The sequence below is a fragment of the Pseudorca crassidens genome, chromosome 9 (assembly GCF_039906515.1).
Source record: "Pseudorca crassidens isolate mPseCra1 chromosome 9, mPseCra1.hap1, whole genome shotgun sequence".
Classification (NCBI taxonomy): domain Eukaryota; kingdom Metazoa; phylum Chordata; class Mammalia; order Artiodactyla; family Delphinidae; genus Pseudorca; species Pseudorca crassidens.
In genome coordinates, this window is record NC_090304.1 from 96,258,508 (window position 1) to 96,273,362 (window position 14,855).

Below are 14,855 nucleotides of genomic sequence, written 5' to 3' on the forward strand. Positions count from 1 at the left end.
TTCAATCACTCTAGCAAATGATTGAACCCAAGGAGGGGGTTGTGGGAACCTCTGATTATAGCTAGTAGGTCAGAAGCACAATCTCTGGACTCGAGATTGGTATTGGAGGTCGAGGGCAGTCTGTGGGACAGAACCCTTAACCTGCGGGATCTGATGATACCTCCAGGTAGACTGTGTCGGAATTGAGTTAAATTGTAACACAAAAGTTAAATTGTGTCTACGGAGAATTACTTGGTGTGGGAAACCTCCCTCCTCCACGTTTCACCAGAAATGAAGTAGAACTGAGAACGTTGTAGCAAAATAGAGAAGAAACAGAGTTTTCCCTTTCCTGGCGGGCTGTGGGGCCGGCTAGGATTGAAGCCACCTGGAATTTGCCCTAAGCATGACTCCAGGACTGTTGGGTATATTGCAGGAACTTGGAGACCGGCTGCACCTTCCCTCTGTGGGCACCTTAGGATTGTGGGAGCTGGTGCCTGGTCACCGTTGGTCTATTATAGAAATGGCCTTTCCCCACAAATCTGGCTGCCTTTGTTTGTGTTGGTGGGGGTAGGGTGACCAAAAGGGCCTCAGGCTTAAGGGGTGGGACCCAGTTTCTCTAGGAGAGAAGTTGAGACCTTGTCAAATTTCTCTCTTATTATTCAGTCTTCAGGGTAATGGGTCAGCCCAGAACTGAGATGTTCCTATGAGGGGCGCTCATCTCTGCCCAAAATCACAGCCCACAGTCCTGTTGAGTTCTACATACAGACAGCTTTATTGCTGGGGCCTCAGAGGGCCCCAGAGACTAGAGGCTCACAGTCAAAGATCCAGGGGGTTGAGTCCAAACTGGCGGAGCTGCCCCTTGTGCCGGGCGTGGACGGCTCGACGGCTCTCAGTTTGGCTGAGAGCCAGTCCAGGCTGTCCTGCAGACACCAAGCTTCAGATCTCAGGAAGGGAGAGGGCTGGCTGAGGGGTGTCCCAGGTTGGTCTGTAAGCTTTCCTGGACAGTGTTTTCTCAAAGCTCTTATTCTTAGTGGGTAGGCATGGCTGTATCCCCTGAGGATAGAGCAGAGTTCCCTACGGGGAGATGCTTCTTTTCCTTCCCCCTGGCCTGTCATTGTCACATTAGCTGGGATTTTTGGGGGGGTGCTGGGCACTGGGATGGCTGGCCTTCAGAGGGTAGGGCTTACATGTAAGATTTCCTCGTATTTGGCCTCCATGTCTGCCACGTGGGCCCGAAGCTGAGCCAGAGTTCGGTCCCACTCTCCAAGGGCCTGCAAGGCCTCTCTCCGTGTAGCCCTCAGCCTCCCTTTGGCACATCTCTGGGGACGGGGGCAGAAGGATGAAAGAGGACAGGACGGTGACACTCTACCCTTGAACAGAGTCTCCAAAGGGACCCAAAGAGCAGAACTTGAGTGGGATCATTCCAGACTTCCCCAGAGCCATCAACTTTCCCATAGTTCCTATAAAGAGCTGAAATATACCATTCAGGTAGAGTAGAGAGAGTGGGCTTGGGACAAGAGATCTGAGTCCCAAATCTGGTTGTCATTTACTACTTGTGTAATGTCTGACATCTCTCTCTCTGAGACTCAGTTTCTTCATCTTTATAGAGAAAATGACCCATACTTCACAGGCTTGTTGTGAGAGTTAAATGTGATAATGTATGGGAAAGCACCAAGTAGGCAGGAAGTGCTTCATAAATGCTGACTGCATTTAAATGTGAGATAAGGCAAAGATTAGGAAAGGGGCTCAGGGCCTGCATGGCAGATAAGCAGCTCTTGGATATCTATAGCTAAAATAAAGCTATTTTAGGATAAGAAAATTTGAGGCCAAAATTGTGGAAAATCTGTGCACCATGCTAAAACTTTTCAACTCTATCCTGTTACCAAGATGGAAGAGAACAAAAGCTTATACACACACACACACACACACACACACACACACACACACACACACACACACACACACGTATATGCTTATTTAGAAGCTCTCTCATTTATTAGCAAATAGTTATTTAGGACCTACCATGCATTAGGCCTTGAAGATAAGGAAATAAGTAGTTAAACAGTTTCATTTAAGCTTGGTTTCATATAAAAATCAGCCAAACTGAGCGGGAATATGTTTTGCTTATGGGAGACATGGAGGCGGTGGGGAGTGAGAACTGGATTTGGAGACACCACTGACAGAGGGAAATGGGGTGAGAGACTTAGGTCTTCTTCTTCTTCTTTTTTTTTTTTTTTAATTAATTAATTAATTTATTTATTTATGGCTGTGTTGGGTCTTCATTTCTGTGCGAGGGCTTTTTCTCTAGTGGCAAGTGGGGGCCACTCTACACCGCGGTGCGCGGGCCTCTCACTATCGTGGCCTCTCTTGCTGCGGAGCACAGGCTCCAGACGCGCAGGCTCAGTAGTTGTGGCTCACGGGCCTAGTGGCTCCGCAGCATGTGGGATCCTCCCAGGCCAGGGCTCAAACCCACATCCCCCGCGCTAGCAGGCAGATTCTCAACCACTGCGCCACCAGGGAAGACTAAGGTCTTCTTCTTATAGCTTAAGATTTTTTTTTTTTTGCTGTCCTGAACCGTCTGCTGCGATTCTCAATGGTGGGAAGGTCGGTGGGGAAAGCAATATGAGAGCTTAGATTGCAGTCTTCTAGAGAAGAAACATCCTAAATCCACCTCTTCAGTCTGGGCAGCAGCAGTGATCCTCCGAGAGAAAGGGCTTCGAGGGTGGGGAAGCTGATCTAACTGCGCCCGAAGGCCCCTCACTTCCTCCTCCAGCTGCCTGCTGTGGGGCTCCATCACCTCCTGCAGGGTGCAGCACTGACGACTCATGTCTGTGGTGGGGATGGTGGGTGGCCAGGGACCCAGGTGGGGACAGAGGGATGGAGAAAGGATGGGAAGTTGTGAGTAGGGAGGGCTCTGCTTGGTCCAGTGGGGCAGATACATAAAGGCCTTTTGGTTCTTCTTGTGGTGATTCTGAGAAGCTGGGGAGGGAGCTAGGAAACAAGGTCCCCTTCCCCCTGCCACTCAGGATGGGGATTCAGGCCCTTCTCTCCACTCAGTCCCACAGGAAGAATGAGATAAAGGCTGTGGCTGCGTATTGTAACCCACACAGCATCAAGCGTGTGGCATGGGCCATCATGGAAGGTCCCTGCCCAAGATCCCAGAGGCCTTTGTTTGGTTCCTTCAGGATTCTTGTGTGTGCTGGGAAGGCTGAGACTAGGCATGGCAGATGCGAGTCCTCCTTGTCTCCCTACCCAGCAACCTCTGGCCCTCTTGGGTGTTCTCTTCCAGGCCCCTGTCTCCTGCCCACCTGCTTAATCAACTGCACACCTGCATATATGGCCTTCCCTTCACTCCAGGCCCCCTCCAGTTCAGCCTCCAGTTCTTGTATCCTCAGCTTCAGCTTGTCTTCAGAAGCCTTGTCTTGGCAGGCCTCATCCCTCCACAGAGCTGTGAAAGTCCCAGAGCAGCCCTCAGGACTGGCTGGGGACCCCACTAAATCAGCCCTGATGGCCTTGAGGGACTCTGCCCACCTTTGGAAACCTGGCAGCAGGCTGCCAGTCTCTCATTGTCATTCTGGTGTTTGTATTTTTCCCCCCTAGAATCCTACAGGCTCTTCGTTACTAAGAACCACAAACTCCCTCTGTGTTCTGGCTATGAAAAATAGCAGCCTTGGGACTTCCCCGGCAGCCCAGCGATTGGGACTCCATGCTTCTACTGCAGGGGGTGAGGGTTCGATCCCTGGTCGGGGAACCCTCATTCCGCGTGGTGCGGACAAAAAATTAAGAAAAATATGGCTGCCTTTATCAGCCCTTACTGCCCACCGTTTCCTCACAACCCTAACTCTTGACAATCTTTTTCCACTAGGGGATGGTTAGAGATCAGCTCAGCTCTTTACCATAGCTCCAACCCTTCAAGCTCCCAGGGATACAGAAATGCCCATTGTCCCACCTCTGTTGCCCCCAGAACTTCCACTCTTCTTACCCAAGTGGTCTTGGAACATCTCCTTTTCCAGCAGTGCCAGCCTGTGTATGGATTCAGTCTCCACATCTGCCCTGGCAAGATGGCAGAGCCTCAGCTTGTCAGGATCTCAGCCTTACCTACTCCCCTCCCATCCTCATCCCACACCCTGGACTTTTTTTTTTTTGCAGGAGATCTCAGGACCACTAAATGAGGGATCTCTGATGGCAAAGTCTAATGAGTTCACTGCCCAGCACATAGCAGGTACTCAAAAGATGTGTAATGAGTACATAAGGAAGGCACAGAGCCAGAGGGGCTCAGATGGGCATGGGTGCTGATTTCCCCACTTCCCCAGCTCCATGGAATCTGGATGCAGATATGAAGGAGGAGGGTCAAGACAGCTCCGTCTTATCGGGCAGAGGGCTGAATTCTCTCTGGAGGACCTCTGCTCGGTCTCTGAGCCAGAACGTGGAGAAGCAGGGGGCACCCACCTCCACCCAGCCTGACTCACCAACAGCTGCATTCCTTTTCTTCTTCTGTGTCCCAGGTTTTGTCCCTTTTTCTTTGGTCTTAGGTCGTATTTCCTTGCTGTCCTGGGGGAGAGAGGGGATTCGTATTTAGGTCTGGACAATGGAGATGCTTACCTGACCCCTAGACTGAACCAGGAGTCTCAGGAGAATTAGTGTCCTAGTCTCCAACTCTGTCTCTTATACTTTTCAGAAGCTTCTGTTCTTGGTTTCCTTGGAAACTTAGGCAAGGCTGAGGCCACTGGGAAGGATGGAGTTGTTTCTCTCTATCGGTCAGGTTCTAAGTACAGAAATCATTCCTCTCAATCCTCTTTCAGAGAAAACAAAGCTCAGTACCTGGTCCCTTCCCTCTTCCCATCATCCTTACTTACCCTGCCTCTTCCTTTCTGCAAGACCCTCTCGCGTCTGTCGTTTCTCCCTGTGGTGTGACCCACTCACGAGGAGGGGCAGAGAAAAGGCCCAACGATCTAGGAGCCAGAGGAGGAGACTGGGTTCTGGGAACCAATCCAGAGTGGCAAATTTCTGTCCGGGGCGGGACTGAGAACTGGAAGGTTGGGTTTCTGGAGGCTGCATGTTGTCCGGGCAACTGGGAAACATGATGTTCATAGGAAGGTAGAAGGGACTAAATACAAAGCTTAAAATACCAAGGTCTCAGAGGGCCAATACTCTCCTTATCCCCAAATCCTAAGTGTAGTTTGAGGAGAAAGGGCTTTGGAGCCGATCATCTATGATTCACTTCTCTGTAGCACAGCCTGCAATTTGGAGACTTACAAATTACAGATTTACACATCTGAAATAATGCTGTTGTGCTGATACAGAGGAAAAGGACTGACAGTAGCCATTTTGGGCAATTTACACATCCCAAGGTCTCATCAGCAAAATGACATTATTAGGTTTAAAACTGAAGCTCCCCTTCAGGAAGGCACTCTGTGGTGTATGAAGGAAAGAAGTGCAGAAGAAGGTGGTTGAGAGAGTTTCCCCTTTCAGAGAAATAAGACGCAGAGGAGAGGTAGACCCAGGACCCCAGGGTGTTGACATAGAGAGATGCAAATGAGAAGAAAGGGCACTGGTTAGAGATAGGAGCTGTGAGTTCTTATCCCCTCCGTCCGGATATGTAAACTTGAGCAAGCCATTTAAACTTGCTCAGCCTCAGTTTCCTGGTCTTGAAATATTTGATTTTGGGGAATTCCCTGGCTGTCCAGTGGTTAAGACTCTGCGCTTCCACTGCAAGGGGCACAGGTTCGATCCCTGGTTGGGGAAATAAGATCCTGCAAGCCACAGCGTGCGGTCAAAAAATAAAAAAGAAATCTTTGATTTTGTAAGTCTTGAAAGGCCTGGATTTCCCCTGGGTATTTACAGGACTATCTTCTCTCATTGTGACTTAATGTATTGCTTCTTTTCCCGTATTCCTGTCTGTGGTTGACTTTCAGACAGGTGCTGAGAAAATACCTTGCTTGGCTCTCTGCAGTACTGAGTTGGTTGGGGCTCCCTCTAGTGGACTTACTTGACCCTCTACTGACTCTCCTGCGTTTTTCTTTCTTTTTTTTTTTTCTTTTTTTCTTTTTTTTTTCCCGGTACGCGGGCCTCTCACTGTTGTGGCTTCTCCCGCTGCTGCGGAGCACAGGCTCCGGACGCGCAGGCTCAGCGGCCATGGCTCACGGGCCCAGCCGCTCCGCGGCATGTGGGATCTTCCCGGACCGGGACACGAACCCGTGTCCCCTGCATTGGCAGGCGGACTCCCAACCACTGCGCCACCAGGGAAGCCCTCCTGCGTTTTTCTATTTAAATTATTTACTGAGCAGTGTTGGGGGGTTGCCCCCCACTTAGGGATGCTTCTTGCTAGAGTCATGAAGAGTTGGAAAAATAAATCTGGGGAAGGGACAATGACGAGTGGTTTGCCCTGGTCAGCAGCCCTCGTCCCCCACCCCCTCTCTCCAGCCCTGTGCTATTGGGAGCCTTGTTGTCTGTCTGTCACTGGGATCTCTGGACACCATACTGGCTAGAATGAAAACAGCAGAAACTTCAGGGCTTTTCCCCTTGCGGATTAAGGGAACTGCAGACTCTTTCTTTAGATATTTCTATCTCTGTCTTCCTCAACATTTTTTGGTCATTTTTGGTCAATTGCCTATTGTCAGGAACAGATCTGAAGAAATAGCCATGAGATCTGGGGGAAAAAATCCTTCCTCTAGGGAGCAGGCAGATTCAGGCAGAGGCTGATGATATTTATTTGTCACCTTCGTGGCTGCAGGGTACCTCTCTGACCCCGGGGACATTTTACAGAGTAAAGAGAAGAAGCGGCCTTGTCCTTCCCGTTGCTTACTGTTCCTGTACCTCAGTGTCAGATAACCTTGGGCACATCTCCCAAATCGGAGATTTTTCTTCTAATCTTGAAGCATGTTTTTCATTTATTCCCCCCCTCCCCCCAGAACCCTCTCTCCCTGAGTAGGAATGCAGTAGAGGTTCCTGTCCTGGTCCTTCCCTTCATCCAGAAGCCTGTTTGAGGACTTTTGAGTAGAATAATTAGTGTCTCTGTTGTATTGAGGACAGAAATTACAGAGTATAAACAACATATCGTGTCTCAGAAAAGCATTTACTTTTCAAATATCTTCAGTCAACCGACTTTCAGGTGCAGAGAGGATGTGGTTTGGGGCGAAGGTGAAATGGAATAAGAAAATTGCCACAGGTCACATGATGTGATACAAACTGAGCCAGCTGTAGAATAATCCAGGAATGAGAATGACATTGTGATCAACAATTCAACCTCCAGCACATTATGAAAACAAGCCAAGTGAAAATTGTGAAAGAAAGGCCAATCTTTCTTTCTTCATTAACCTCAGTTCATAAGTGAAAACAGGAACGATCATTTCAGCACAACTCTGTCTTCCTTTGAATAGGATCCCTTCTGGGGGTTCTAAAGAGATACAGAGGAGAGAAGCGTCACCCTCTCTACTTCATTCAAATGTGAGACAAATATAGGTCATCATATATTAAAAGAAATATGGGACTTCCCTGGTGGCGCAGTGGTTAAGAATCTGCCTTCCAAAGCAGGGGACACGGGTTCAGGCCCTGGCCAGGAAGATCCCACATGCCGCAGAGCAACTAAGCCCGTGCGCCACAACTACTGAGCCTGTGCTCTAGTGCCCGCGAGTCACAACTACTGAGCCCACGTGCCATAACTACTGAAGTCCACGTGCCTAGAGCCCGTGCTCCGCAACAAGAGAAGCCACCACAATGAGAAGCCCGCACACCATGACGAAGAGTAGCACCTGCTCGCCCCATCTAAAGTCCGTGCGCAACAACAAAGACCCAACGCAGCCAAAAATAAATAAATAGATAAATAAATAAAAAAGAAATATGGCTTACTACAGCAGAAAAAGAGTGCAAATTTTACAATTCCATTCTATACAGACCATACTGAACATAATGCAAATTGGAAGCCTTAAACCAAGCCAGAGATGTACAATGATGATGTACATTGTGAAGATGACCTACAAGCTCATACACAGCTCCAAGGGTTAATTTCTTAACCTATATTCCATAAAATCTAGGATTTGACTACGAGGGGAAAAAGTACCCTTGCATGTCTATAGTGTGCTAGGTACTGTGGAAGACCAAAGTCGATAAGACAATATAGCATAAATTAATGTGTGGCAGGTGAGAAATAGATGGTTATGGAAATTTAGAGGAGGACTGTCTGGAAAGGAGGACAATATTTGAGTTGAGTATAAAAAAATGGATTGGACTTTAGTAGCACTCTTTAGGCAGAGGGAATGCTCTGAGTAATAGTGATGAAAAAAGAAAGAATTGTGGTATTTTGTGAGTTGGTGAGTCACCCAGCATGGGATATATGTACTGGAGTAGGACAAAACTGCAAGGTAGTTTGGAGTTAGATCATAACTGTTAATTTCATTCAGGAGGCAATGGGGAGTGTTTAAAGTGTTTTGTTTTGTTTTGTTTTGTTTTATGCTGTCAGACCTATACGTTAGGAACACTGGTCTGGTGGCAGCATGGATTGGAGGTGGCAGGGAAATCAGTGAGGAAAAGGTTTCAATAGACCAAGGGAGAGGGAAGGAGAGCCTGCGACTAAGGGTGGATGCACTAGGGATGGGAAGTTTTGACAATTATCTAAGAGCTTTGCCTATATGTTTTCTTTAGACATTTTAACTCTTTCTAGGTAGGAATTGACTAATGGAAATTCTACTGATAGGAAATAATAATTTTGACTCTGCAATCAATCTTAGATACAGGCCATTGAATTACAGACAAGGATATTTTTTCCCCTCTTACAGGATTGTTTGATAAGCTTAATTCCCTAATCAGTCAAGAGCTTTGTAGAAGAGCTAGGTGGGGAATCTAAGGAGGAAGTGAGTACTTATTGAGACACCAGGGCCTGCATACTCCCAAAGCGGAGGCTCAGAATTAGCAAATTGGGGCAGGGCACTTCCTTCTTTGGGAGAGAGGTTCTTTTTTTCAAAGTTTTCAAAGGAACTTTGAGACTAGAAAAGTGGAAGTGACTGGGAACCGCATTACTGTTCCCTGGGAGGAGCGAGGACTCCTCAGGCCAGGGCTTGAAGCTCAAGGTTTCCGTGGTCAGGGCTTGATGCTGGCAGTGCCCACCTGTGGTGCAGTGTGCTGCGCAGGGGAATCTTAGGTACATATTCAATTTCCAGAAAAGGAACTGTGTTCAAAGCAAAAAAAGGGGTAAGTGTTTTGTTTTCAGAAGGGTCAAAGGGCCTGGAAGAAGAGCTCGAGGCCTAAGTGTCTCAAGCCTTTCTGGGGTCTAATCAGGATGCAACAATCTGCAGCATTCACATTCCTGTCCTTGGTCCTGACTTAACTAGTTTAAAACACTAAGGAGTGGGGAAAAATTTCCCTTTTTCTCCCACAGTGTTAAGCAAACAGCTTTAAGTTCAATTTCCTCATTTTTCAGGTGTGGGGTAAAGACTTGAAGTTCAGATTCTTTCTATGGCCACCTCTCTTAATTTAAATAGCCCAATGACCGCCTCCAGGAGGGTCATCCCACAACCCACAAGGAACACGGAGGGCTCGGCTTCTGCCTAGTGCGCAGGCTCCACGTTAGACCCCGCCCCGCCCTTTCCCCGCTCCTCCAGCAGGGGGCGCAGCGCGAAGGTTCTGCCTGGGCTGCGTCCCCACACCTCGCGGTAGGGGCGGGGGAGACGGCGCGGAAACTTGGCCGCAGCTTTCCGGGAGCTGTGGCTCGGAAAGGGGTGGCGCAGGAGGGGTCGCTCCCTAGTCCCGACGCGGCCGCCGGCTCCGCGCGCTCCTCCCTCCCCCGGGCTCGCGCTCTCTGAAGGGGCGCGCCCGCGCGGACCCACGCTCCCGGTGCCGCCCACTCCCCTCCCCGCGACCGCCCCTCCCTCCGCCCGGACGGCCGGCGGCTGTGACGGCGGCGGCCGGGAGAGGCCCCTCCTTCACGCCCTCCTTCTTTCCCTCACTTGCAGCCAAGCGGAGCCGGCGGACGCGGCTGGGCCCCTAACCCTCCCCGGGCTATGGCCGGCAATGTGAAAAAGAGCTCTGGGGCCGGGGGCGGCGGCGGCTCCGGGGGTTCGGGCTCGGGAGGCCTGATCGGGCTCATGAAGGACGCCTTCCAGCCGCACCACCACCACCACCACCACCTCAGCCCCCACCCTCCGGGGACCGTGGACAAGAAGATGGTGGAGAAGTGCTGGAAGCTCATGGACAAGGTGAAAGGCCTGCAGAGGACCCGCGGGAGCAGGGGTGGGCGTGGGCGGAGGGGCCGAGGGACGGGAAGGAAGGGACAGAGGAAGCTGGGGGAGGGGACGGGTCATGCGAGGCTGGGGAGGCGAGGAGCTGGGGTGACGGGGCGCAGGGGTGGGGAATATGGGGGTGGGGAGGAGACCTGGAGGATGGGGGTCGGCGGTGGGGGAAGGGCTGCGGTTGGGAGTGAGGGAACGTTGAGATGTGTGTTTGGGGTTGCGAGACAAAGATGGGGTGGCGGCTGGGGTGAAGGGTAACTGGGGAGCCACCAGGGAGGAAGTATAATGGGGGTGCAGAGTTTGCGGCTCTGTGTAGGGTGTAGGGATGTGGGTCACGGAATTGGCCCCGGGAAATAGGAGGGAGGGGGTGAGGAAGAGCGCTTGATTTACCGGCTGGGACTGTTAGCTGGATGAGCTCTGACTAGGGAATTAGGTTTACGGGCTCTGGTTGAGAGACCTGGGGTCCTGACAACTCCGCAGGCAAACTGCGCTCTAGGTGAGCGTATAGTTTTTGTTTCTGTTTTTTTCTTCTCATTAAGATGCAACACCAAGAGAAAATAAATGGGGGGTGTTTAAATGAGCCACGGAAGGAACTTTCCTCCACATCTAGCGCTGGCTCAAGTTTTTCTCCTCCAAAACATTGAATGGGATCCATTGCTGGTGCTGAGATAGATATGCACTGATTAAACCACAAGTTCTGGTCATAACCATTATTTTAGGAGAGATATGTTGACTGAGCGGGTTAGGCAGCAGATTCTGACTTCTTCCAGAACTTCCTCCTTACACACACACTGCTTTTCGTTGGGTTCTACTTTTTTTGGTAATAGAACCTGACTCCTTATTATGGAACCTGACTTTAAACTTGTTAGATGAGCTGCTTTGGTTACTTTTTTTTTCCTTTTTTTTTTAAGCAAGTGTGAAAAATAACCCCACTTTAAGTTTGGCATTTGAGAGAATTTTACTTCCTTATAGTTGTGTCTGTATAGTGAAACATAGTAGTTAGTCCCAAGTATTTAAAAGTGTTTAAACAGTCTAACGGTTTGCTCCAGAGAATTCAATATTTCCTTGCTATTTTTCACATTTATTAATAACTTATTTTTGCAAAATTCATTCTGCAGATGAAAGGTGATTATTAGAAGGATCAGGCATAGATTGTAAGAGAATGGTGTTATTTCCTCCAGAGTAAAATTGTTTTTCTTTGGTGCCTCTCTGGGCCTAGGTTCCTCTTCAGTAAAGTTCTTCATGGATTGTTTTGCACTAGAAACAGCTAATAAAAGTGACTGTGAAGCACTTGGCAAATATAAATGTTCTATATAAATTCTTAATAAGTCCCGTGTATGAGTTAGCACTCCTGTAGTGCATACCAGTGGTTTCAGAAGCTACTTTTTCACTGCTGGTTTTTCTCATGTTAAGTAATTGGTATGGTAATTAATAAACAAGTATTTGTATGTTGATTATATTGGTGTTATAATGCTAATTTCATTATTAGAAATTGTAATAAAACCATTAAAGAAAGTTAGGCATAAAGGAAGTTTTAAATGCATTGACGCCTTGAAAATATATATGGAATATATTCAAAAGCCGAAGATTGTAGGTTTGCATTTTAGGGATTTAGAGTTAATGACTTAAAAAGTTTCTACTGGAATGAAAAAACATTTGCATTTCTAATTAGTTTCTCATTGTATCAACATGCGATGTATCAAAATCATATTGATTAGAGACCTCTCCTTAAAAATAATAAACTTTTAATCAAACTTTTGAGTCTATGTAACGTAGTCCTTAAAATAAGATTTCCCCTTAAGTCTTTCTCATTCATCTCTTTAAAGAGTGTGTATTGAATTATGATTTCTTCTGCAGAATGTTTAATTATTTGGGAAGTATAAAGACCTCTCAGTTTTGAGTCAATGCTTTTCAGGTTTCGGTAGTTTCAAGGAAAGTAGGCTTCTAGCTTTTCCATTCTAGCGTTGGGAAAGGAATATTTTATTCTTGTGTTGCTTGTTTTGGAAAATGATTTTTAGTACTTTTTGCCCCATATCACATATTACTGGTTGTGCTGAAATGAAAGTAGTTCTTTCTGATGTATTAGTCCAGTAGGTTCATACTGCTTTCTAGATTTTCTGACTAATTCTGTAGTGTTGTTAGATTGCACCGTCTCTTTTACTCTTGCTGTTTAGAGCATAGATGTTCTCTTTTTTCACTGTATTGTTGAAAGCCTTAAATGTATCACTAACCCTTCTTGACTTCATGCCATATGATATAAGTGGAGAAGAACTTAGTGTCAGATCTATAGATGTCCCACACATTTATTGACTTTAGCTCTAAGTCACCATCTCATATCTGTTTTAACCTTGTCGTTGAAGCGAGGTGAATATTATCCCAGCCTATTATTAATCAGTTTATTGGTTTAGGCCTGGGAACTGTCTCCTCTTCTCCAATATTGGATGTATACGGATGGAGAAGTTGGCATAAGTCATGGGTTCTGGTCAACATAGGCCCAATTTACTATTCCATTGCAGAACTTAAACTCATTCTTGGAAAAATGCTTGTGCTAGAATGCTTGCTATTAAACAGAAGATGTGGTCAGCCTCTAGGGGTTTTTTTTGCCACCTCGGTATATTGTAATTAATATTTGTGAGGATACTTGTATGTGAAGAAAGTGGCTAGTAAGTAAAGAGACAGCAGGGCAGGGGAGTGGAGAGAGCAGTCATATAAATTGCCTTGAATGTAAATGTAGAAGTATCAAGGTATTTAATTTAGTGAGAGACTCAAAATTCCGTTATGAAGTAGAGTGGGAGTTGGCAAACTTTCTGTCACAGGACAGATAGTAAATACTTTAGGCATTGCTGGCCACATATGCAGTACTATATTCTTTTTTTAAAAAAATAAATTTATTTTATTAATTTATTTTTGGCTGTGTTGGGTTTTCATTGCTGCACACGGGCTTTCTCGAGTTGCCGCGAGCAGGGTCTACTCTTTGTTTCAATGCGTGGGCTTCTCATTGCGGTGGCTTCTCTCATTGTGGAGCACGGACTGTAGGCACGCGGGCTCAGTAGTTGTGGCTCATGGGCTCTAGAGCACAGGCTCAGTAGTTGTGGTGCATGGGCTTAGTTGCTCCGCGGCATGTGGGACCAGGGATCGAACCCTGGTCCCCTGTATTGGCAGGAGGATTCTTAACCACTGCACCACCACGGAAGCCCACTATATTCTTCCTGTTGTTTTTACAACTCTTTAAAACTGTAAAAGCTGGGCTTCCCTGGTGGCGCAGTGGTTGAGAGTCCGCCTGCCGATGTAGGGGACACGGGTTCGTGCCCCGGTCCGGGAATATCCCACATGCCGCGGAGCGGCTGGGCCCGTGAGCCATGGCCGCTGAGCCTGCGCGTCCGGAGCCTGTGCTCCGCAACGGGAGAGGCCACAACAGTGAGAGGCCCGCGCACCGCAAAAAAAAAAAAAAAAAGTAAAAGCCATTCTTATCTTGCAGGTGTACAAAAAAGGCTGCAGGCTATAGTTTGTCCACCTCTGAAGCAGAGCATCATGCTGGCAGTATTTTAGGTCCATGTTATGTTTTTATTTTAAATTAGCTTATGTTAGTAAAACCTTAAGGTGTTTTTTTTTTTTTTTTTTTTTTCCGTACGGTACGCGGGCCTCTCACGGCTGTGGCCTCTCCCGCTGCGGAGCACAGGCTCCGGACGCGCAGGCTCAGCGGCCATGGCTCACGGGCCCAGCCGCTCCGCGGCATGTGGGATCTTCCCGGACTGGGGCACGAACCCGTGTCCCCTGCATCGGCAGGCGGACACTCAACTACTGTGCCACCAGGGAAGCCCAGGTGTTCATTTATTTAATGGACTATAATTTATGGGAAAAATGCTTTCCTTTAAAGCATGGGTTTAAAAAAGCATTGTAAAAAGATAATCCTTCTGCTACCTACCTTCTCCTGCTTGCCCTAAAAAAAAGCACCTTAAGTAACTTCCTGTATTTTGGAAATAAGATGCACTTAATAGAATTTATGAATCAGTGTATTTCATTGGACTCTTTTCTCCCTCTCTTCTTACCTTTCTTCCTATGCTTGCACGCTCACTAAATCAGGAGCATAGTAGTGCTAGGTGTAAATTCTTATATTCCAGGAGATTACATTATAGTGATAAGTGACTATGTTCAAAGTGATATGGGATCTCTTAAGTTTAAACATCATGTACATATTTCTTCTCTATCTTAACCTCTGAAGATTGTAAACTCCACGAGGACAGCAACTGTAATCTCTTTATCTCCTGCAGTGTCCAGTCACAAGGCCTTACACAATAGTAAGTGCATTGTAAATATTTGTTAAACTGCTTTGTGTGCCCCAAAGGAATTCTGAAAGGAAAAGGTATGGGGGTGGGAATCATTTTTAATTACATTAAACTTATTTCTTTCTTTCAGTAGTTCTTTGGCGGTGTCATCCCTATTTTATGCATACTTAGCCTCAGAGAGGTTATATAACCTAGTTAATAGGGGAGCTTGACTTGGAATCCAGGGTTACCCACCTCCTAAGGCTTAGTTATTTCCTCCATACAGTGACTTCTCAGGTATACAACAAAGTCTTGATAACAAAAGTCATTTTTCAGAAAGTGACCTGTGTAGGTATACAACAGCAATTCTCACACACGCACACACACA

The 14,855-nt window shown here is 47.3% G+C and overlaps 2 protein-coding genes across 2 annotated transcripts in view; one reads left to right on the top strand and one right to left on the bottom strand.

Annotated features, from left to right (window-relative positions):
- Positions 1 to 795: 795 nt before the first annotated feature.
- On the bottom strand, positions 796 to 5,037 carry DRC12 (dynein regulatory complex subunit 12 homolog). Its single transcript, XM_067751702.1, is given in 9 exon segments — positions 796 to 857; positions 860 to 899; positions 1,167 to 1,296; positions 2,712 to 2,808; positions 3,308 to 3,427; positions 3,962 to 4,027; positions 4,449 to 4,530; positions 4,836 to 4,882; positions 4,929 to 5,037. Coding segments are annotated over 9 exon segments (753 nt in total).
- Positions 5,038 to 9,851: 4,814 nt separating this feature from the next.
- CBL (Cbl proto-oncogene) overlaps positions 9,852 to 14,855 on the top strand; it is an 88,676-nt gene continuing 83,672 nt past the window's right edge. The window contains exon 1 of the mRNA XM_067751298.1: positions 9,852 to 10,169. Within this exon, the coding sequence (XP_067607399.1) occupies positions 9,975 to 10,169 (195 nt within the window). The 5' untranslated portion in view covers positions 9,852 to 9,974. The remainder of the gene's footprint in view (positions 10,170 to 14,855) is intronic.